This window comes from Xyrauchen texanus, chromosome 42, assembly GCF_025860055.1.
Source record: "Xyrauchen texanus isolate HMW12.3.18 chromosome 42, RBS_HiC_50CHRs, whole genome shotgun sequence".
Classification (NCBI taxonomy): Eukaryota; Metazoa; Chordata; class Actinopteri; order Cypriniformes; family Catostomidae; genus Xyrauchen; species Xyrauchen texanus.
Genome location: NC_068317.1, coordinates 27,911,364 through 27,934,962, shown reverse-complemented (window position 1 = coordinate 27,934,962; position 23,599 = coordinate 27,911,364). Strand labels below are relative to the sequence as shown.

Below are 23,599 nucleotides of genomic sequence, written 5' to 3'. Positions count from 1 at the left end.
ACCTTTTTTTGAGAAGAGTTTAATGTCCATAGTGAGCACAGAAAAAAAATATATATATACAGTTTCCACATTTTATCTTGCAGCCTTTTGGGTGGAAATTGCCATTCATTTTTATTGCAAATATGCATGGTGGCATTAACTACCGAGGATAAAGATTAACTGGTTCTCGAAGTAGATATGGATTGGTCTTTTTGTGACATCTAGCGGTTCAAAAGCAGAACTGCACTAGTTCCTCATCAGTGACTTAATACATTACAAGAATAAAAACATTCTTATGATCGCATCTCCCCATAATTATTTGTATCACAACGTGGATTTGGTGTGATTTTCATATATGTTAACATAACATATAAGAATGTTTTGGTGACTCACACTCGGTTTACAGGTGAGAGGTGGAAGCACAGTATTTTAAAATACCACACACACTTCCTTCTAACAGGATGGGCAACATATATCATGTTTCTGCACGCATGAAAAGCGCTCAATTCCTCTTTCTGACACATCTAAATTCAATTGCTCTTTCAGATCAGAGCGCGACAAACATCGTGTGTTTTTCTGGATGTTGTTTTCCTCCGAAGTTATTTGCATAAGCCTTCTGTCTTTTCCCCAAATGTGGACCAAATTAGAAATTGTTCCCATTTTAGCCCTGGTTGATAAAGAGATCAGCAGCGTCGTGTGAGAGGTCAGTGTTAGTTCAGTGCTCAGTTTGAACATTCTCCTCAGAGCGCGTGAGAGTGTTTGTTTAGAGCGCGTGAGTGTTTGTTTTATTCACGGTAGTTGATGCTTGGTTGTGGTGGAAAGCGGCAGGTGATGTATGTTTTGTTGGTATACAGTAGCCTACAAACATTCAATCAATAGCTTTTTTCTGCCTTGTTATCATTGATGTGCATTTATCTATCTTGCATATCGATTAATGATTGTTTCATGAAATATTTGTGTTTTTTCTTGCATTGTTATGGCAATCGATTGTAAAGTGATGAGTTTTAATGTTGTCTACATGATATAAAGAAGTTAAAGTTGGTAGCAGGTTGGTGTGATCACTGTGAAGGGCTTACTTCTGGACCTTTCCCGGGATAACTAACACACACACACACACACACACACACACACACACACACACACACACACACACACACACACACACACACACACACACACACACACACACACACACACACACACACACACACACACACACACACACACACAGACAGACAGACAGACAGACAGACAGACAGAGGTTGTTCAGGAATAAGGTAGTGTGTGTTAAGGAATAAGGTTGTCCGAGATGTAAAAAAAATTATAATAATAAATATATATCTATCCTATCAGAAGATGATTGTCTTATTGTCTAAATGCTTGACATACATTTCTGGAATTTTCCAAGCTGCTTAAAGGCACAGTTAATTTAGTGTATGTAAACTTCTGACCAACTGGAATTGTGATATAGTCAATTAAAAGTGAAACAATCTGTCTGTAAACAATTGTTAGAAAAATTATTCATGTCATGCATAATTGATATTATAGAAAAGATCCTAAACGACTTGCCAAATCTATAGTTTGCTAATATTAAATCTGTGGAGTGGTTAGAAATGTGTTTTAATGACTTCAATCTAAGTGCATGTATTTCTGACTTCAACTCTGTATATGTGTATATGTACACTCACCTAAAAGATTATTAGGAACACCTGTTCAATTTCTCATTAATGCAATTATGTAATCAACCAATCACATGGCAGTTGCTTCAATGCATTTAGGGGTGTGGTCCTGGTCAAGACAATCTCCTGAACTCCAAACTGAATGTCAGAATGGGAAAGAAAGGTGATTTAAGCAATTTTGAGCGTGGCATGGTTGTTGGTGCCAGACGGGCCGGTCTGAGTATTTCACAATCTGCTCAGTTACTGGGATTTTCACGCACAACCATTTCTAGGGTTTACAAAGAATGGTGTGAAAAGGGAAAAACATCCAGTATGCGGCAGTCCTGTGGGCTGAAAATGCCTTGTTGATGCTAGAGGTCAGAGGAGAATGGGCCGACTGATTCAAGCTGATAGAAGAGCAACTTTGCCTGAAATAACCACTCGTTACAACCGAGGTATGCAGCAAAGCATTTGTGAAGCCACAACACGCACAACCTTGAGGCGGATGGGCTACAACAGCAGAAGACCCCACCGGGTACCACTCGTCTCCACTACAAATAGGAAAAAGAGGCTACAATTTGTAAGAGCTCACCAAAATTGGACAGTTGAAGACTGGAAAAATGTTGCCTGGTCTGATGAGTCTCGATTTCTGTTGAGACATTCAGATGGTAGAGTCAGAATTTGGCGTAAACAGAATGAGAACATGGATCCATCATGCCTTGTTACCACTGTGCAGGCTGGTGGTGGTGGTGGTGTAATGGTGTGGGGGATGTTTTCTTGGCACACTTTAGGCCCCTTAGTGCCAATTGGGCATCGTTTAAATGCCACGGCCTACCTGAGCATTGTTTCTGGCCATGTCCATCCCTTTATGGCCACCATGTACCCATCCTCTGATGGCTACTTCCAGCAGGATAATGCATCATGTCACAAAGCTCGAATCATTTCAAATTGGTTTCTTGAACATGACAATGAGTTCACTGTACTAAAATGGCCCCCACAGTCACCAGATCTCAACCCAATAGAGCATCTTTGGGATGTGGTGGAACAGGAGCTTCGTGCCCTGGATGTGCATCCCACAAATCTCCATCAACTGCAAGATGCTATCCTATCAGTATGGGCCAACATTTCTAAAGAATGCTTTCAGCACCTTGTTGAATCAATGCCACGTAGAATTAAGGCAGTTCTGAAGGCGAAAGGGGTCAAACACAATATTAGTATGTGTTCCTAATAATCCTTTAGGTGAGTGTGTGTGTGTGTATATATATATATACACTAATGTGCAAATGTTTTAGGCACTTGTGAAAAATGTTGCATAGTGAGGATGTCTTCAGAAATAATACCATAAATAGTTTTCATTTATCAATTAATGTCATACAAAGTCGAAATCAATGCTTGTTGTGGCAACCTCCGCCTTCAAAACAGCACCAATTCTTAAAGGTACACCTAAGACACAGTTTTTCTTGGTTGTTGGCAGATAGGATGTTCCAAGCTTCTTGGAGAACTTTCCACAGTTCTTCTAACTATTTCGGCTTCCTGAATTGTTTCTGTCTCTTCATGTAATCCCAGACTGACTCAATGATGTTGAGATCCAGGCTCTGTGGGGGGGCTCTGTGTTCCCATCTGTTGTAGGACACTTATATACTATTGTGCTCTATTCTATTAGTTCTATTTGCAAAATGAATGTTTGGAAGTCTAAAATTGATATTTCTTATTGATACATTAAAGCTGAAGATATAAATAACCATCTTAAGACAAATGTTTTTGTGAAACATCTTATGTGCGTAAGACTTTTGCACAGTGCTTATATATATATATATATATATATATATATATATATATATATATATATATATATATATATATGCTTTTTTTCTGTGCAGTAGATATTCCTGGAACGAGCTCTATCTGACTATCTGGGACTGACTGTTCCTACAAGCAACTCCAACTGTTCATTCCTGATAAACACAAGGGCCAAACCACTCACTCACACTTTTAATGCGGCAAAAAGTGTCTTGAGCTTGGATTAAATATATTTGCGTTTTACAGCTTTTTGCCCGGAGGAGATGACCTAGTATTGAAGTGTTTGCCACTGCTGTGGTGGATGTTTGGTTAGCGTGGACCTGATGTACTCAGTGATGGCTACAGATATTTTGCCAGACAGAAAAGCGATTCTACGGGCTTCACGAAATAAGTGGAGCAGGACAGATAATTCTGAGATTGATCAGATTATCAATTCTAATAAAAGTACGTATGATTACACTCATCTGAGATGTTTGCTTATTATATGTGCATAGATGTTATTTTGGTCTATAATCTTATATAGTTGATTGCAATATTCTTTTGCCAGTCATCCCAAGTAGTTTCTCTGTTAAGTGTAGACCAGAGTCCTAACCAGGGGTACATACTTAGATTAATCATGTGTATGAATCATGATTATATGTTTAATCATTTTTTAAATGATTTATAAAGAAAACAAATACTAAAATAATGGGTTTAATCTGTGCATGTTTTATATTTGTGTGTGAATGACATGCATAGCAGAATCTATATATTGAAATTAGTTTTAAATTTAACTTTTGGCTTTATTAATGGGGATTTAGGGGTGCATAAATAAAAAGATGTTGGGAAATATTGGTTTAGAGGAGACTGTAGCAATTAAACTCTTATTTACTAAACTGAATTGCAAGAAGATGGGATGAACTAGATCGAATATTTGTTTTGAACAGGGAAATGTGGCGAAGACATTGTACAACGCTGGCTTACATCAATACCCAAGTAAGAGCTGCTTTCATGTCTCTTTTAGTTTGGCTTTATTTAAGATGGGAGTTTAAACACTTATGGCTTGTGTTGCTGTCGTGTTTTTGCATTTCTTTCGACATTGTTTTCTTAAAAAGCTTTTCCTCCCAGTGATGTGGTCATTAACAGAGCTCGACTTCCTTGTTTAGGGATGATGCAAAACCAGAGGTTGCCCTGGAGACGGCAAGTAAGATTACATGTCACTGCAAAAAACAGAGCTCATATGTGATTGCCATGGAGGATACAGTACAGTATATTAAATACATATGCACTTATAATTGTTTTAGAATACACTATTTATTGAACATATGTACTGTTTCTTAATTAAAACTCCAGAATATTGTGTAATAAATATATTTTTTAAATAATCTGTTGTTATAAAGTGGTTTAATTCAGAATCTTAGATATTATATTCAATATTGGGGTTTGTTTTGGAGCAAAAGCTTTATATTTATATGAATATTTATTGTTTTATAGGTGCTCGTTTTATAATTTCAATTTAGTACATTGTAGCTTGATTAATGTGCTCTTCAAAGAACATGCAAATCAGTTTTATGAATGCTCATTTAACCCTGTAGCTCGGTGTTAATACGCCACCTGGTTTACAGTGTTGTGCAATGGATTATGCAGTTGACATGCTGATATGATTCGATTTGCACTGCAAATATACTTTACAATATCATGTTATCTGATTTGTCACTTTAAAAAGCTGTCCTATTGGCAAGTGAACTGAGGGTTTGAATTAGTTCCTTTTGAATTTCATTACTTAAGACTGCTTTGTAAATACTGTATTTTAATCTTTTGCTTTGCTTACAGAGAAGCCTATAAGGAGAAACAGGAGTGCAGAAGATGATCTGGCACTGGGAGTGGAAGGTAAACATTCCCTTGTTGTATTGCTCTGTTCAGTTAAACCTTATAAGCCAAATACTTGGCTGATAAATGACTGTGTTTTGAACAGACAAGCAATTCATCTCCGATATGTCCAGAGGTGGTGCTGACAAATAATTGATGGATATATTGATGAATGGCGATTATTCAGCTGATATTTGGGCATTTTAAGGTGCTCACATTAGTTATAACCATAACAGTGTCCACTTACCTTATAAACGTGTTGCATCTGTTCCAAAATTGACCAATAGCTTTTTCAATAGAGAACAAACATTTCTCTTTTGGAATTGTAAATGTCCCCCATCAGATATTTTTGCATCAATTCTAATGTATTTACCTTTTTCTGTGGTGCTACTGATGGCGTGTTGCGCAAACAGCCTCAGATACACCTGTGGTCCCATGGAAACTAGGAAATAAACACATTCACATAATCAATGATAAATGCCATTTGTCGGGCCTGGGTAGCTCACCTAGTAAAGATCCTAGTAAGAGGAGTCGCGAGTTTAAATCCAGGGCATTCTGAGTGACACCAGCCAGGTCTCCTAAGCAACCAAATTGGCCCAGTTGCTAGGGAGGGTAGAGTCACATGGGGTAACTCACTCGTGGTTGCTATAATGTGGTTCTCGCTCTCAGTGGGGCGCTTGGTGAGTTGTGTGTCGATGCCGCGGAGAATGGCGCGAAGCCTCCACTTGTGCTACGTCTCCACTGTAATGCACTCAACAAGCCATGTGATAAGATGAGAGGATTGACGGTCACAGATGTAGAGGCAACTGAGATTTGTCCTCTGCCACCCGGATTTAAAAATAAGTAATTAAATAATAATTGTATTTATAACTCCAGTGAGCAAGCTGAAGGCGACTGTGGCAAGGAACACAAAACTACATAAGATGTTGGTTAATGGAGAAAAATAACCTTGGGAGAAACTTGGGAGCCAGTTCCCCTCTGGCTAACATCAAGAATATAATGCCAATATTACTTATGTATAGTGCAAGTCATGGTTGAAATGTATTAATCTAAGTAAGTGTTAAGGGTCAGTGTTTAAACAAAGATTTTGTATGAACTGTAAGTTATACTAATGTCTTTGAAGTCCATCCTGGATTAACTGCAGAAGTTCACGTAGATGCAACTGTCCTTGTTAAATGGCTGATGAAGGGTTTTGTTGGCAATTCATTGATAGTCCATGTATTCCATTTCAAGAGTGTAGTCCATCATTAGACCAAGGTGATGCAGGCAGAGATTAGTTCGGTGCATCGCAGTTCAAAACAAAGTGAAACAAATAAAATAATATTAGCATAGATTCCATTCAAATTATTGCAGATTTATAGATCATGATCAATGTTTCTGGGTTCTGGCTCTGGCAGACCAAACTAAAGCAGCCTAATTGTGAGTTGAGGGATAAATTAGGTGTATGCCTGGCTAAATAGGTGAGTCTTAAGTCTAGACTTAAACTGAGTGAGTGTGTGCATCTCGAACAGTGTTGGGGAGACTGTTCCATAGTTTAGGGGCCATATGAAAAGGATCTAGCTCCTTTTGTGGATTTCGATTTTCGAGGTACTATTAACAGGCCAGAATTTTGCCATTGAACATGATGGAAAATAGCATGGTAGAAGGTCACTTAAATACAGTGGCGTATGGACATCTCTACGTTTGTGAAGCAGCAGCGGGCCATGTCTTAGAATAGATTGACTGATTCCGAATGACTCTGCTAAGTCTGGATTTTAAACATGGCAGATCTCTCCATACAAACACTGACAGAATGTGAGATAGTCCAGTCGCTGCTGTTTCCTGCTTTAGGGGACGCCATTCTGAGCTGTATCGTGGCATATTTGAAGAAAGTTTACCTGATGCTGTTTGGTTTCCAGTCACGCAAACAGATAAGGACTAGATAAAAGGGAGAAAGATGTACTCCTTAGTTTAACATGATTTACCCAAGTCTGGTTTGTCCCAGATCAAATTTCATATCAACCAGTCAGATTTTTGGTTTGGGGTAGAGTTCAACAACATTCTTTTTAACCTATTTTGCTTTGATTTTAGAGTGAAGGTGTTTTTGGTTGCAGTCATAGGTGTGCATATATTGGATATTTTACAATGGCTTTGAATGTGGCTCATCCAATTTAGAATAGTGTCCCATCAATATAGGGATTTCAATGACCAATTTTACATATAGTCCCCCAATGTTGAAAATGAGGTTACATCCTTAGGGTTAGTTTTATGGAAAGGCCACTAACTGTATGACGTGAGTGTTGTTCCAGGGTCATCAAAGGATGTCGATCGAAGTACACGTCCTAATGTGCTATATTATATTGTGCATGCTTTTTGTTTTTGATGTTCTTGTCCTCTCATAAACAACTCTATAGAAGATTTTGCCATGTTGTCATGGACATACTGGGCCTTGATGTCTTCTTTTAAGGGAATCCTGATCCGTTGAGGCTAGCTTATTTTGCCAAACCAACATCTTGTATGGGTATTTTGCCCAATTATTCATCCATTAATACCTGAGCAATTATATCTACAGTATCACAAATGCCCAAATAATGAAAAATATAGTGAGCTGGGTGTTTCTTCAACTTCAGGCACTTTCATGTCTTTGGAATTTATTTTTGTTTTCCTTCTGTTTGTTTTGTTTTTTGAGCCTAACCCTAACTCGGCTGGCTTCAACTTTCTTTTTCTTTTTGTTATATGAAGGTTACAATAAAACTGAATTGGAAAAGTGGTACCATGCCTTCATAATTTATTTGTAATAATTTTTAAAAGCCTTATGAACATATTTTACTTTTTTATCCTTGTCCCAGACATACAATATTAAAATATAAACTATTACAGGTTTAAAATTATGATAATCTAAACATAGGGTGAAACAAACATAAACCATTTTTGTGTGAAATGTATTTCTATCAATTAAAAAATATGACCGTCCCCATAGTTTTGACATAATTTCCACCAACACGACAACCAAAAACAATTTCCCAAATAATAACTATTTTTCAAACGTTATTGTACTTGTTTACCAGGTCAACAAAAGTGTCTGTGAGGAACATTCTTGAGATGAAATTAAGTTTGATTGAATCAATTCATCAATTAAGATGATTGAAGAATTGACGGTAAATATCACTTAAGAGTCTTTTTATTGCGTGTCATTTTGCCAAATTACTGAAAACATTGCGATTTAATTGTGTGTATTAAGGATAAATAAAATGTAAGCTGTAAAATTAGCCTTAGCAAGGAAAATGAGGCATCCATTTAAAAAAAATATATATATATATACATTTTATATTAGTGTCATTTCCACAACATAATTCTGTTAGACACAAAACATAATGTGAGAAATGTGGAATTTTCATGACTTTTAGAAAAAATAGCAAATTACATGACTCTCCTGTGGTACATTTACATACAATGCTATACATTGTTGGTAGACAAATAAAAAAATTGAGAGTGTGTAAAATGTTTTAAAGACACTTTCCTTTTTAGAAATTCACATAGTTAAAAGTGCCCAAAGTTGAAGAAACTCTAAATGCCAGTTCTATTTAAATATTTGATTTGTTTCTTAAGTAGGCCCACAACTCCTGTTTACATGTATGCTAATCACAGTGGTTTCTGAAAAACTGCAATTCACTGTGTTCTTTTCTTTCCATTGCCATTGTGGCACCCAGGCTGTAGGGAAATTTACAGAAGTTAGCCTTGAGCTGACGTTTCACTTTGAGGACCAGGTCCATTTTTTGTATCGAATATTTTGCCGAAGAGGACTGCTTTTGCCTTCTTCCCATACCTCCCTCATGTCCATTTTCACTTCACCCACCTTTTTTATTCTGTCTATCTGCTTTGCATGCTGTCTTTGTCGACAGGGTTCTGTCTTCCTTAGAGTCCTGTTTTCTATCCAGGGCTCAATCTTTACGTCCTGGCTTCTGTCTGTCTGTTTCAAGGTGCTCACTGGATTCTCTTTTAAATTTGAGTCTTTGCTTGCTGTCGACTCTGACTCAAACTCTTTGTGGGAAAAGTTGCTTGCCTCCTCTAAATCTCTGATTCACATTCTGTCAGGCATTTGCCCTCAGTCAGACACACCCCGTCTAACAAACGTGGTGCTTTGGTTTCATAACACAGTGGCAATAGAAGGTTGACTGGACGGAATGGATTGTTACACTTCGAATCGCTGTGATTAAACGAAGATGTTGGTTTGGCAACGCAAGTTGGCCTCATTGGATCAGGATGCACTTATAAGACAACATCAAGGCCCAGCTAGACACTTTTTCCCTGACAACATGCCAAAGTCTTCTGTTGAAATTGTTTATGAGAGGACTAGATCATCAAAACAACAAGGATGAATATTGACCTAATATAGCTACTCTACTAGAGACTGGAGGTGTTTAATTGAAAGCAAAGCTGTTTTCCATCTTTAAATGACCTCTATGTTTTTTCTGTGTCTGACGCAGCATCTTTATATAGTAAACTCTCTCTCAGGACTGTACAGAGCTTTCAGAGGTAAGAACACGTCTTCTTTTCTCTTTTCTCTGGCAATTGTTTTTTTATACTTGTTTTAAGCATAAATCTAAAGTTAAGTTTATTTCCTAAAATAAGAAAAATATGTCTTAGACCAATGGGGTATGAAGAATAACCTTTTTAAGATTAAACTTTTCAAGATATATGTACTCTGAAAATATGTATTATCTTAAAAAAATGGCTTTTAAAGGAAATGCTGTTTGAAAGATGTTTTGATATTTTTACTGTAAAACAAGACAAAAATACTTATTAGGAATATATATATATATATATAGTTTGCAGTATTCTTATTGGACTTTATAATCGTAACTTGCAGAACTTTACTTAATAATTTTTAAGCTAAACGTAAGTGTCTAGCCATTTACTAAAAATTAGTGATTATTGAGAATACCAAAATTAAACATCCCTTACTACTTTTAAAATTCTTGCATGCATGTCCACCAGCTTTAAATTGGACCCCCACTAATCAAAACAAGCAAGTACAACCCCCCCTCCCACCCCATATTTATACCATGTTCAGTGGAAACATGTAAATGCTTCACAGAGCAACCCCCCATGATCAGGCCAAATCTACGCCCATATGTGGTACTGTACATAATCATATAACAAATTTTCCATATCCCAAACAACCCATGATGTAACATGAATATACAAAGTGTGTGAGTGGGGTGGTGGGGTGTTGTACTTGTTTTGATTATTAGGGGAGTTACACTCCCCCATCCCCCTGGAATATACGCCCCTGGGCATGTGCATATACTATATATCAGCCCCACCAGTGTGTTAATGCGTATATGGGCGTAAGGTGTCGTAGCCTCGTTCAGACACCTGCCAAACTTGAGTCATATTTCCCATGCAAATGCTGATCTGGTTGTGCTGACCTGCCACCACATGGGCTGGTTTGCATGAGGTGGAATGTCACTGATGAGGGAATGAGGCAGGAGAAGAACGTTTCTGACCTGTGAAACTGGTCAGAAAACTGGAGAAACTTGGAAGTTTGAGTGGATTGTAGGGGCAGGACAACAGTATTTGGGAACATTTCTTGAATCTTTTGCCTGATTTTACAACATTTATTTTGATGTCATCCACATACAGGTCATCTGTAGACCCTCCTTCTCTGTCTAGGTTAAACAGTCTTGCATCGGGTTTCTCGATACAATCTGGAGCCAGGTAAGACCCAAACTTTGCAACTTAAGTGTCAATTATTGTAACTCGCAAGGAATTTACTTGAGACTTGACTTGGCCTCCGAAATATACACTTGTGAGTCTTTGAGTTAATTTCCTACTTTTTTTCCCTAGGAAAAGTTTTATTTCCCTGTAAAAAGTGTGTAAAATGTTTTGATCTCAACAATTTTGTTTCTCCACAATAAAACGAGAACTAGACTCTTGACAAAATACAAAGCGATTGGTCAGACAATCTATATGCTTTTATTGTACTAAATAAAAGCATATAGAGCAGAACGCAGGTGTATTGAGACGTGTTTTTAACAAACAAAGTGTCTAAAAAACGCGGTGCTACTGCCCAAGATGCTGAAAAAACGAAAGACGCTCCGCATTGTTCAAAAACGTCCATCTGTAGCACATGTTTACATAATTATACAGCTGAAAAACAGCAAGGATGGAGGCAAAAAGCATTTCCAGCCCCTAAGACCTGAGACTTGACTTGGATTGTGACATACTCGACATTTGTGAACATATATATTCTTGCATTGTTGTTTTTTTCACAGTGTGATGGATGTGTTAAATATGTTAAAAGATGACCCTGAAGAACTGCTGCTGGATTTGGGTTTCGGCATCGACGAGCCCGACATCACGGGGAGAATCCCGGCCCGATTCATTTGTTATAAGTCCCATGCTCGAGGCATCAGTTTTCAGCTCTTTCTTGAAGCTCAGCAGAGCCGAATGGACATTGAAAACCCAGATGTCAGGAGTGAGTACCATGCCAGCAGGAGCTAGTCTTTCAATTTCTGATCTTTATATACATACACAGTTGTCATAAGCTGCATTTACACCTTCAACATTTTATTTCCCCCAGTTTTTGTTGCATGTGTTTGTTGCAATTTATTTTTGGCATTTGATTTTGGGCCATTTTCAAATATGGTTGTAAACCCGATACGTGTCTAACATCCGGTCATCTTGACCTACATTTAAACACTTTGTCATGATGACCATTCTCAAGTGGAACACAAAAGTAGAATATTTTAAATCTGTGCTGGTCACTTTTTCCATTGTATTACAATGAATTTAAACTGAAGGCTTCAGAAGACTTGGAATATAGTGCACAAATTGCATGGACCACTTTTATGACACATTTATGGTGCTTTGAGACCTTTTCAAAGCAAATAATTCCAGTTGTATAGAAAAGAGCCATCATTTGTGTTCCATGGAAGAAAGGAAGTCACTAGTTTGGAACTAAATTAGTTGATGATGACAGAATTAGTATTTTTGGGTGAACTATTGATGTCTACAGTATATGTAAACAGATTGTACACAGCTGATATATTTTACTGTAAAATAAATTTGACACTCATTTCCAGAACAGGAAATTTCCTGAAATGTGTTGATAGTCTAAATAAGAGGAACTGTTTTCTACTAGTCATGAAATAACTATATCTGTCTTCCTCTCTTTGTTCAGATCGATTTCGACAGCTTGAGGTCCTTCAGCAGGTCACCACAACCTTCACCTCTCTGGTTAGCCCCTCCTCTCCGGTTGTGGATGCAGCTTCAGCTTCCCAAATGTCTTCGGAGGCACGGGAAAGGAGGAAACGCATGGCTATGATTCTGCAAAGAGCATCCAAGAAGAGTCTCAGCCAGGCCCAGAACCAGCAAGCACTCCCTCCAGAGAACTCAGCCCAGTCTGGCATGGAATCCTCTGGAACTCCAACAGCAGATAATAGAATCCCACCCAAACGGTCTCGGCAAAGTTTATCTGACAACAGCGGTCTCTTTCCCTTACAAGAGGAACAGAGTTTCAATTTAGAATCAACTGAGCCCATTTTAATCAGCAATACAACAAGAGGAACATCAGACATCATAAAACTACCGCCCAATCCCTTGTCCACCGATGGGAGCACACAGCAACCTGTGGAATCTTTCGAGCTAGAGGAGGTGACTTATTACGTATTATGTTTGTATTTGCCGCACAGATTTTTTGTGATGAGGGACTAAAGTTATGTAAACAGGAGTTTCAATAAATGCTCCTTTTTTTTTAAGTTCTGGTATGTTATCGCAGTCAATCAAGATAAAAAAATAAAGTAAAATTCCTTATTATATGACACATTAACATTTTATGTGAACCTTTGAGCCACACAATTAATTTTTCTGCAGTTGCGAAAAACAAGACAACTACAATAAATCAAAACATTTAATAAAGAAACATAGAACTATTGAATAAATGAATTGCTTTATTAAATAAATAAATGCATAAATGCTTAGAAATTGAATTGATGGTTCCTAATGGGAAAAAATGCAGCCTAAAATTACTGAGAAGGCTAAATAGATTTTTTTGTATTGCGTGATTGTGTGAACGTTACCTTAATTAAATTGTAGGGGGTGAGGAAAAAATCCATTATAATCCGGGAGCGCTTAAACTCAGTAAAATTCTGCGAGACCGGGTAGGAAATGGGATCAAACTCTGAATGTAAAAACAATCTATCTCGCACAAACCTCTATTCCATATTGTTGCCTGTGTAACTTGCTTCATTTCGTCTCTCAGATCCAGAGCTTTGATGAGGGCAGTGTTTCTGGGATTTGCAGTGGCCCGGTGGATCGTGGAGGTGTGTTTGCTCTTCTGACTTTTGAACACAAATATGCTATTTTAATTGCAATAGATTGTTGTGTTATGAAGCACTGGTGAAATAAAGTCATTTATTTGTTCTGTTTCTTATCACACCATTCTCTGTTGGACATTATACTTTTCAAATTCTTAAAGGGATTGTTCTAACCAAAACAGAAAACATCATAATGTCATAAATGATTTACTCTTATGTTGTTGCAAAAAGAAAGTCATATTGGTTTGAAAAGGATAAATGATGACACAATTTAAGTTTTAATTTAAAAACATTTTCGTTTTTTTAAATATCAAAAACCATTGCTTTAATAAAACAAATGCTCTCTTGGGAGCTTCCTGAAAATTGAAACTGTGGATTCAAATAATTTACATGGAACAATTTCCATCTCTGATATTATGCAAATGGCCAATGAGATTGTTCAGACATTTTCATGTGTGCTGTGGTGCATGCATTCAGGGTTTCTATTACTGTCCAGAATAAATGCATGCCTGACTACAGAGTTGTAAAAAAAACTTGTTTATTTAGTCTGAACAATAAGCTTTAGTGTTCTGCTGCTGCCTTGTGATATGAAGGCACATGTTCATGGCTCTTGGTTTCGTGTAGGTGACCGTTTAGGATCTTATGTGACACGGACAAACAGTTTCCAATCAGACAGCAGTGGCTTCCTCGAGGAACCGTTCATACCTGTGCTCTCTCAGCAGAACAGCCCGGCATCTGAGCTCATGAAGGTAAGATATGATACAAAATTTCTTCTCTTCACATTGCAGAAGGTTCATTTGTAATATGTAAGGTATAATGTACAGTCACCCGGTTGTTATCGCAAAATAAACCCAGACAGGGTGATACATGTCTAATCTATGCAACCCTGTCTGGGCTTATTTTGATATAAAAACCAGCTGACTGTACATTATGCCACTTATTGCATGGCTATCAACAAAATCAACAAATTAATGGACATAAAAGATTGATTTGAGTGTAAATAAAATTATTATGTGAGAAGAAATATATCGCTAAACAGCTGAAATCCACCATTTTAAAGGAATATTAAAGGTTCAATACAAGTGAAGCTTGATTGACAGCATTTCCAACATGGCATAATGTTGATTACCACAAAAATGTATTTCAAAGCGTTCAAAGGTTACAGTAAGGCACTTACAATGGAAGTGAATGGGGCCAATCTGTAAATGTTAAAATAGTTACTGTTTGAAAAGTTTAGCCACAAGATGTAAACAATATGCGTGTTAACATGATTTTTAGAGTGATAGCAACACTTACTAACATATTTGTGTGAAGTTTTACCGCATCTAACTTTACAACTTTGTTGTCGTCATAACGTAATGATGTAAACAATAAAAAGCTGTAAAAACTGAATTTACAGCTCAAATAATACACAAGTTTAAATAGAAGAAATAATGCAAGTACTTTAATCAAATTCTAAACTTCACATTTCTACCTTTTAAACCTTCCAGAAATTGGTCCCATTCACTTCCATTGTAAGTGCTTTTACCTCACTACATGTCAAAGCATAACATTGTACTGTTTACTCCACTATATTTTAGAAAGAAAACATGGCATTCCTCATTGGTGTGGATATACAAAAGTAACATCTGATTCATGATGAAAATGATTCACAGTAAATGATTCTTCTTTTGAGATGATTCTTTTTAATTCGCTGAGCCCAGTCGCAAAACAGACTGAGTAGTTTGTTCACTAATCTGGCTGTCCTGTTCACTGAGGTTTTTGAGTAAACAACTCGCTGGTTTAATGTGGCCAGCGCAGGTCTCTCAATTTCCATGATATTATCATCCGATGCCATTATATCTCTACAGTACTTTCACATTGTACACTAGTGCACTAACATTGACTTTCATGGTAAAATGTCACACTGTAACAGTAATTAATACATTTATCACTGATTTAGTTGTGCATGTAAATATTTGATTTTTTGTGCTTTTCTGGATTTTGCAGATGCTGCATGCGAAATCACAAGATAGTACAGAGAGTCAACAGAAGAGTCCAGAACAGCAAAACACAGAGAGGTCCACTGCAGATAAACAGAACTTTGGGACTCAATTTGGCCATACATTAAACTCTAGAAACACTGTTCTGAGAACAGCAGACTCTGGAAGTATTAACAACACAGTGGACTCTCATACTGTTCTGGGACAAGTGGAATCAAGGTTCGACTCTACACAGATGAGACAAGAAACACTGACTGAAAAAGCTCTTTCAAATTCTTTGTCACCAGACATTAGTAAAATTAATGGGAATGGGGTTTGTGCTTTAGTGTACTCTGTTCAGATGGATCCTGTTTGTTATCCATCTCAAATCTTTGACAAATTGCACAGTCTAAATCAACGTGTTGGTAAGCAACGGATGTCCTTGTTTGACGAACTGAAATCTGCTGAGACAATCTCAAGTTATAGACCTACTGATCTTGGAACAGGAGTTGTGGAAAAGGAGGCGGCCATCTTTGCAGATCCCCATGAGGTGGCTGAGAAAGATCAGACCTCCGGACATTCAGATCAGAACCAGGACAAAAATGTGACCTCTAATACTTCATTTGGGCACGATTCCCCAACTGCGCTCAAACGCAGAAGGGAGTCGTTTTCCAGGAAGTCCAGGTCTGATGTGTTTACTGATAATGACTCCGGCACAGCACAAACACCCACCACAAATACACCATTCACGTCTGTGGAGACTTGTCCAGCTGACATGTGGAACTCTATGGAATGTTCTAGAGGTCTTGGACGTTTCCGGACGAGATCGATGTCTCTGGACACGGCGTTGTCATACGAGGAGGAGGATCGCAGATGGGAGGGCGTGATGTGGGCGGGAACACGGCGATGCTTCCATTGCAGATCTCAGATCGGCTACGACAACAGCTGGGCGAAACCTCAACCTGATCTGTCCTCAAATCTGCCTGTGAGTAATGCACACTGCCAAAGACAGTTCCACCCAGAGTTTGCGATACATATTCGCATACTTTACTGTGGGAATGTTTCTGTAGTAGGGAAACAAAATAGACTACATTCTGTACATTGTTTTTTATCTGTCAGAATTACTGACTGCATTTAAACTAGAAAAGGAAAAACCCTTGCAAAACAATTTGTGATGATGGCATGACAAGTCTTGTCTAAACGTTTCACACGGTTATAAAGCCTTGATGTTTGAAGTTGATTTTAGCCATTTGTAGTTTCAACTGGTTAGAATAATTAAGCATACTTAGTTAGAATGGTCTGAAGATCTGTGCCAAGTTTGATGTAGGTAGATTGAAAGCTCTAGCAGAAATTATAGGTACACATTTTTTTATGGAAGTCTATGGGATATTTGATTGTCAGCTATGGGACAATCAAAGTCTGATCAGTTCAGCCTGATCTCATGAAATGTATGCTAAAAGCTGGTTACATTTTCTTTAAAGTTATTGTTATATTGATCAACAAAAGAGAATAATAAAAAAACAAATTGACACCCTAAAAAGCTTAAACCTAACCAATAGTGTGATAAAAAGCAAATGTGTGATTAAAGCACAATTGCTCATCAACCACATCATTTCGGGATGCTTTTTACATTTTCACCTCACATGTCGACGAACGTACTCTTCGAGACTCGTACCCCGTTCCTTTGTACACAAGTGCAGTGCTTTGTCAGTTGAGCTACTGCACAATTGTATTGGTCTCAAACAAGTTCGTAAATGTACTTGGTTAAGTCATGCGAAACAATTGAAGTGTTTTGATGTCATAGATTTGTTTTGTGTAAAGAACAGGCTAAAAAGTGTTTATGAACTGATAATTGAAATATTTGGAAGCTGACATTTGTGGCCTCTGGTTAGGGATTTTGTAAAACCCTATTTTAATAGATAGACTATCAGATCCAAAAGTCTATCTATGAACATTGAATAGTTATTTTGGATCCGTAAGTCTATCCAAAATGTGGATAATAATAATAAAAACAGGTTTGTGATTAAATGTAAAAACCCAGTCTTTGGTATTTTGGTCAGTTTGGATGTCTCCAAAAAAAAAAAAAAAAAAACATTTCTATTTTAGCTTGAATGATTTCTCTGACATTGTAACCCTAAAGTCTATGCCCTGACGCTTCCCTAATACTGTAATCCTAATTTCGTACTTTTTAATAAAAAAGTATATGTATTATCATTGGATACAGTTAATAAGTAGACTATCGAATCCAAAAGTACTATCCAACGTTCATAGATAGATTTTTTGGATCCTGTAGGCAGTTAGTTATGGATACAATAGTAAAATATAGACTTTTGGATCCAAAATTGTTCAGATAGGGTTTTGATCCCTAAGTCTACTATTTCCCCCCCTTAATTCCCTAACTGTTGGAACTTTCAGATATGGTTATTGGATCTGAATTCTGAAATCTATATCTGTTTGTGACCTCATATGGACAAAGTCCTGAAATGTAAAAAAAAAAAAAAAAACAATTCGAAAGAGGGTCAAATGAGGTATCACAATTTGCAGCATCAGTTACTACTGATCACAAATATTTAGGTTACATATTCCACTTCCCTGATTATTTAGCCTCCCAGATACACATTTTGGACGAGATACAACTTTTGGATCCATAAGTGTTTTATAAACCCCAGTAAATCCCTAAAGCAATATGTTGGCTTTGTTTTTAGCCTTTGCTGTAAATTGTAATGAGACAGTCTCATATTGGTGTATCTGAGATGATGTATTCTGTTACATCCATTCTGAGTTCCTTATATGGAGTTCTGTGGGTTGTAGACAAATACTGTTGTAGATCTTTGCACTTTAGATTAATTTAGATTAAAGATTTCTATTCTTGGGGAAAAAACTCTTCTACCCTTTTCTTTACAACCTCTGAGATGAAAAGCACAATGTGCTGTTTATGTTTAATAAGGTTCATTTGAATTTGTATAGTTCATTTGCATGTGTAATGGAAAATAGTAGAGTGCGCTAACCACTTCAGAATCTTCACAAGCTTTAAACACGTACGCACTTGCTAAATCCTCTTTACTCACATCCTCACATGAAAACACTAATGTAGCTCCTTGGATTTGGAGGTCAGAGGTCATGAACTTAAAAATATAATGCTTCTAACTCCTGCCTGTTGGAAAATCCTGTTTAAACTAGCTTCATGGTACAGTAGCTGGTTTTACATGGGGTGTAACTGGTTGAAACTTGCCATTAATTGGCCCAAGCTAGTTTAGGTGGTTAATGAGTAGGACTACCAGTTTGTGGGGCTAAATTTGGCATTGTAGAAGAGTTTGGAGTGTAAACCACTTAGGTTAAGATGGCCACCTTAAAGTAGTATGTCTGTAAGATTATGGAATACAACTTCTAGTGTTGCTTTAAGTTCCCAATTGACATAGTGATGTAAAAGTAAAGATATATTTATGGAAATTGACTAAAGTAAAAGTTAAAGTAGCTCATGAGAAAAACACTTAAGCACAAGTATTAAAGTAACTGAATTTAAATGTACTTAAAGATGCACTCAGTGATTTTTTTTTTTTTCCCGCCTCATTAAAAATGTTTCTCTCCTAAAGAAATGTATTGCAATTTTGTATGTATAAAACCATGAGCACTGAGCATGAGATGAAGTGTATTATATGACTCCAGTCATGGAGAGGGTCCCCTAATGGGGGCTGCCGTGTTGGAATCACATGACCAGCTAAATACTAACAGGACTGCCCTGTTATTGGACGCTTTCACTTATGAATTAAATTAATAATGTCTGACTGTGAATAGTGTAATTCTTCAATGGCATTGGTATCTGAAAACAACTGCATTTGAATAATGCGGCATCCATGCCCCTAGGTGTCAGTGTTAGTCTAGGACGACTTACTGAGTATCAAAAGTACAAGTAAATTGCTTTTAAGGTAATTGTTAATGTTATTGTTTGCAAATGTTATTGTTAGACATGTTAATGAGCACATTTGGTCATTATTGATTCATACACATGGTACCTAATTGTACCTTAAATGTAAGTGGTAACTGCATTTTATTGACCTTCAAACTGCTACATATTACACATATGAACAGGTCTCAGGGAAAGGCAGGAGACTTAAACCAATCTTATTTCAAATAACATCAGTATTTCACAATGTTCATAATGTTTATGGCAAAAATGTATACATTAATTTATAGACTCTCTTCAGATTCTAAGGTGGAGAGACAACATGCATTGTACAGGGTTCTCCGTGATTTTTATTCAGATTCGCAAATCGATTCACTAATCAAATCTTTCAGTCTGCTTTTGAAATGGTTTGAACGATTAAAAAAATTGATCTAAAGATTCGACTCAAGTGATTCTTTCGCAAATGGAACATTACTATTATTATTTGCGGTGCTTAGTCGCAAAAGTAATGAAAAACGTCTTAGGAAATTTCTCTTCAAAATTAAGTGACGTCAAAGTGAAGGTCAACAGAAATATTTAAAATCGAGTATAGTAGAAATATTCAAAAACTGAACATAAGCTCAAAACAAAGTATTTGTACTTCATTACTATACACCTCTGATAACTTCTAACATCTACTACAGGTTAAAAGTTTGGACATGCCTACTTTTTCTTTACTATTATTCTAAAATGTGGAAAATAATCAATAATAATGAAGTCATCAAAACTCTGAAATAACACAATGGGATTACAATAGGACAAAACACAATAGTGACAAAAATGTTAGACAAATCAAAACTTGACAGATCTTCAAAGTTGCCTAAACAGTATTGAAGGAGTTCCCACGTATGCTGGAAACTTTTTGGCTGCTTATCCTTCACTATCCGGTCCAACTCAACTGACATCTATATATTTTAGTTATAAATGAAAGAAATAGATCTGTATACACAACTTGTATTCATCACTAATTTCAATCATTTGAAGTATAAAGCTGCGTTCACACTGTCAGCTACTTTGTCGCTGTATGTCACCAGTGGCTGGCGGTTAGGTCGCTAGTGGTGTGTATGAAGAGTCTAAACAGCACTGTTTCTTTACAGTTAATATTATTATAAAAATATTAGGATCACTTGAGCTCTACCATCTTCTTTCGTATTGTCTGTCACTCCCGAAAGTCTGTCTTCATTTGCATAAAGTAAAAATTTCTCAACTTTGTCACGTTGCTGGACACACCCACATACGGTAGCCATCGTTCGTGTTGCCGGAAGTCGCCAGCTCTCATTGAAAATTAATGAGATGAGGTCGTTTTGTCGCTGCATTCAGATGAGAAACATAAATTCATTCAATTGTGTCCAAACTTTTAAATATTCCTCTATCTTTTTAGTACTCTCTGGATGAGCTGGAGGAGATGATGAGGTGTATGAGAAAGTTCCGGACTGTTCTGACAGAAATTGAAGTGAGATTAGAGGAGGAACAAGCATCTGTACTCTGCTCGCTTTCAGAGTCCCACAGGTGAAGTTTAATAGTGCTGTTCAAAAGTAGCACTTTTTTTGTGTGTGTGATTTGTAGTGTTGTCTAGTGTTAAAAGTTGTGTTTGTGTCTTAGAGAGGAAGTGGAGGATGTTTTGCGGCTACGAGAAGCTGTTAAACAGGAAGCCGGGATGCTCGAACAGCAACTGTCCGATTTGGTACATCACTATGATGACAGCATCAAAATGGTAATATAGCAACTCTACGTATAACCTCTATTTAATATATGGGCCACATGCAGAGAAAATATGTCTCTCTGTTTTAATGTTTTGTGCAGTGAATTGTGTCCTAAAGCAAAACCATTATAAAACCCACTGATTTCTTTTTATCAAAAGACAAATTCCAGTAGACAAATTGCAATACAAGTCCTAGTTGGGGTTGTCTTGTTCATGAATTGAACCCAGAACCTTGGTACTAGTCAACCTCCTTAGCCATCGGACAGCCACCAGCCTAGCAATGAAATATATTTCATAGACAGCAGTATTGCATTTGTTTTATGCCTGTTCTTTTGTGTTTGTAGAAGCTGAACCGGCTCTTGGATGAACAGTCAGAGCTGTGCTCTCAGCTGCGGATCACCCCATCTGAAAGGCCCAGTCCTGGACTGCCCTTGACTAGGACCGTGGGCACTCAGTGCTGCCTGCTGCCTGTTACATCCAGCCCTCAGAGATGTGTACACCATCACTGTACCTGTCATCAGAGAGCACCATGGCATGATCCACACAGATATCAAACCCAGTGGGAGCCCAACTACAAGCCAGACAAGCTAGACTTTGTAGCTTTTATTAAAAGTGTGAGAAATGCCTTGAATCCTAACTAGGGTTTGGGATTGAGAAAGACATTTTGAACTGAATGATTTTTATGAAATGTGGTTCTGTTATTGTCTCTCTGTCAATGTGAACAATGGGAGTGCTGTACTAAAATGCTGTGAAAGGACTTAAGTCCTACACATCTGAGATTGCATGAGGGTGATTAAATAATGAGAGAATTTTAGTTTTTTGGTGATCTATTCCTTTAACTCCGGTATTTTGGCCAAAATGTTGAATGTGCATAAATTCACCTTTCATTTTCAATTGTGACAAATGAACTGGAAACAGTAATTCAGTGTTGCATGTAAGAAGTCACACATTAGTTCTATGATTGAAAAAACAAACAAACAAACAAACATGCAATTACCCATGACATTTCTTTCTAAACATATTTTTTGCAACAACCATTCATCCCTGTTATATTTAGAATGATACAGTGTTTAATGTCAGTGCATAAATGGTTAATAATGGCCTCAGGTAGCATTGTATTTCACCACATTAATCACACTAAATATGTGTACTTTGTGCCTTGAAGTTATTCTGTACAAAATGATTACTGTTTTTTTTCCTGTAAATGGAGTTGAGCTTGACAATGTCAATACCTTTGTTTGAATGATGAGGGCAAAAAGACATTGCTGATGCATTTAAAGACAAATTCTGTGTTTAATACAAGTAAAGCTAAACTGGCAGCATTTGTGGCTGTTGATAAACATAAAAAGATATTTAAGACCTAAAAATCAGTGAGACACTTAACATGGAAGTGAATGGAGTCAATTCAAAAACATTAAAATACTCACTGTTCTTCAAGATGTAAACAATATGCATTTTAACATGATTTAGTGAGATAAAATCGCTTGCTAACCTTTTATGTGTAAAGTTATATCCAATTTTTACAACTTTGTTGCCATGATGTTGTAATTACAGCTCAGATAATGACAAGTTTTAGAACAATTAATGTTAGTCGTTTCATAAAATTAAAAGCTTCTGTTGGGGCTTCGTTCAGGAATAGGTTTGGTTATAATATACAAAGATAATTATTAAAATCAATAGAACATTGATTAGAATCAATATTAGTTTAGTAATCCTACAAATCAACAATCCATTATAATAATGGTACATTATCAAAATCATTAGAATATTAATAAGAATTAATATGAACGGGGCACCGCCCTTGAATCAGGGACTAATAACCAGACAGTATATGTCTCAATATAGGATTGTTCTCTTAGGAAAGTCGACTTCTGGAGAACATGACATACAAAAGGTAAACAATGAAGGCTTGAATCCGAGCACTGACATTGCTCTTGAATCCAGCCCTTGACACAGGTGCATGCAGAACAATACCAAAACACTTCTCTTTAAAGTATAACAAAGTTTATTGATGCAGTATATCAATTAATCCTCAATACAAAGCAGTTGATAAACTACAATCTAAACCATAACATGATTAGATATGGTAACAGTTACGCCTATACTATATGAGAGGAGTGTAGAGGTATGTGTGTGTGTAAGGAGAGAAGAAGTGCACAAATTAGCAGTGAGGCTCTCGTGGAGAGTGCGTCACGCAAGATATCCGGCCAGAGAATGTGTCCGCGAATGTGGGCGGAGAGACTGGTTAATGGCGTCTGCTCGTTTTAACACGTGTCTCCGCTGGTACGATAACTTAGGGACAAAGATAAGCTCTATCGGCAAGTTATCTGTTTGCCAAATGAGAGTAGAGTATGTTTGTGAGGGGTCGTGTGTGTGTGTGTGTGTGTGTGTGTGTGTGTGTGTGTGTG

At 37.1% G+C, this 23,599-nt stretch overlaps 1 protein-coding gene across 1 annotated transcript; it reads left to right on the top strand.

Annotated features, from left to right (window-relative positions):
- The first annotated feature begins 628 nt into the window (after positions 1-628).
- Positions 629-22,561, top strand: LOC127634835 (uncharacterized). The gene is made up of 15 exons (XM_052114532.1): positions 629-682; positions 3,518-3,881; positions 4,364-4,412; positions 4,583-4,620; positions 5,250-5,306; positions 9,752-9,800; positions 10,911-10,985; positions 11,543-11,745; positions 12,451-12,923; positions 13,531-13,591; positions 14,210-14,334; positions 15,575-16,531; positions 20,871-20,998; positions 21,092-21,203; positions 21,536-22,561. Exons 2-15 carry the CDS (start codon positions 3,761-3,763, stop codon positions 21,830-21,832), a joined length of 2,745 nt encoding a protein of 914 aa, XP_051970492.1. The 5' UTR covers positions 629-682; positions 3,518-3,760; the 3' UTR covers positions 21,833-22,561.
- Positions 22,562-23,599: the final 1,038 nt, after the last annotated feature.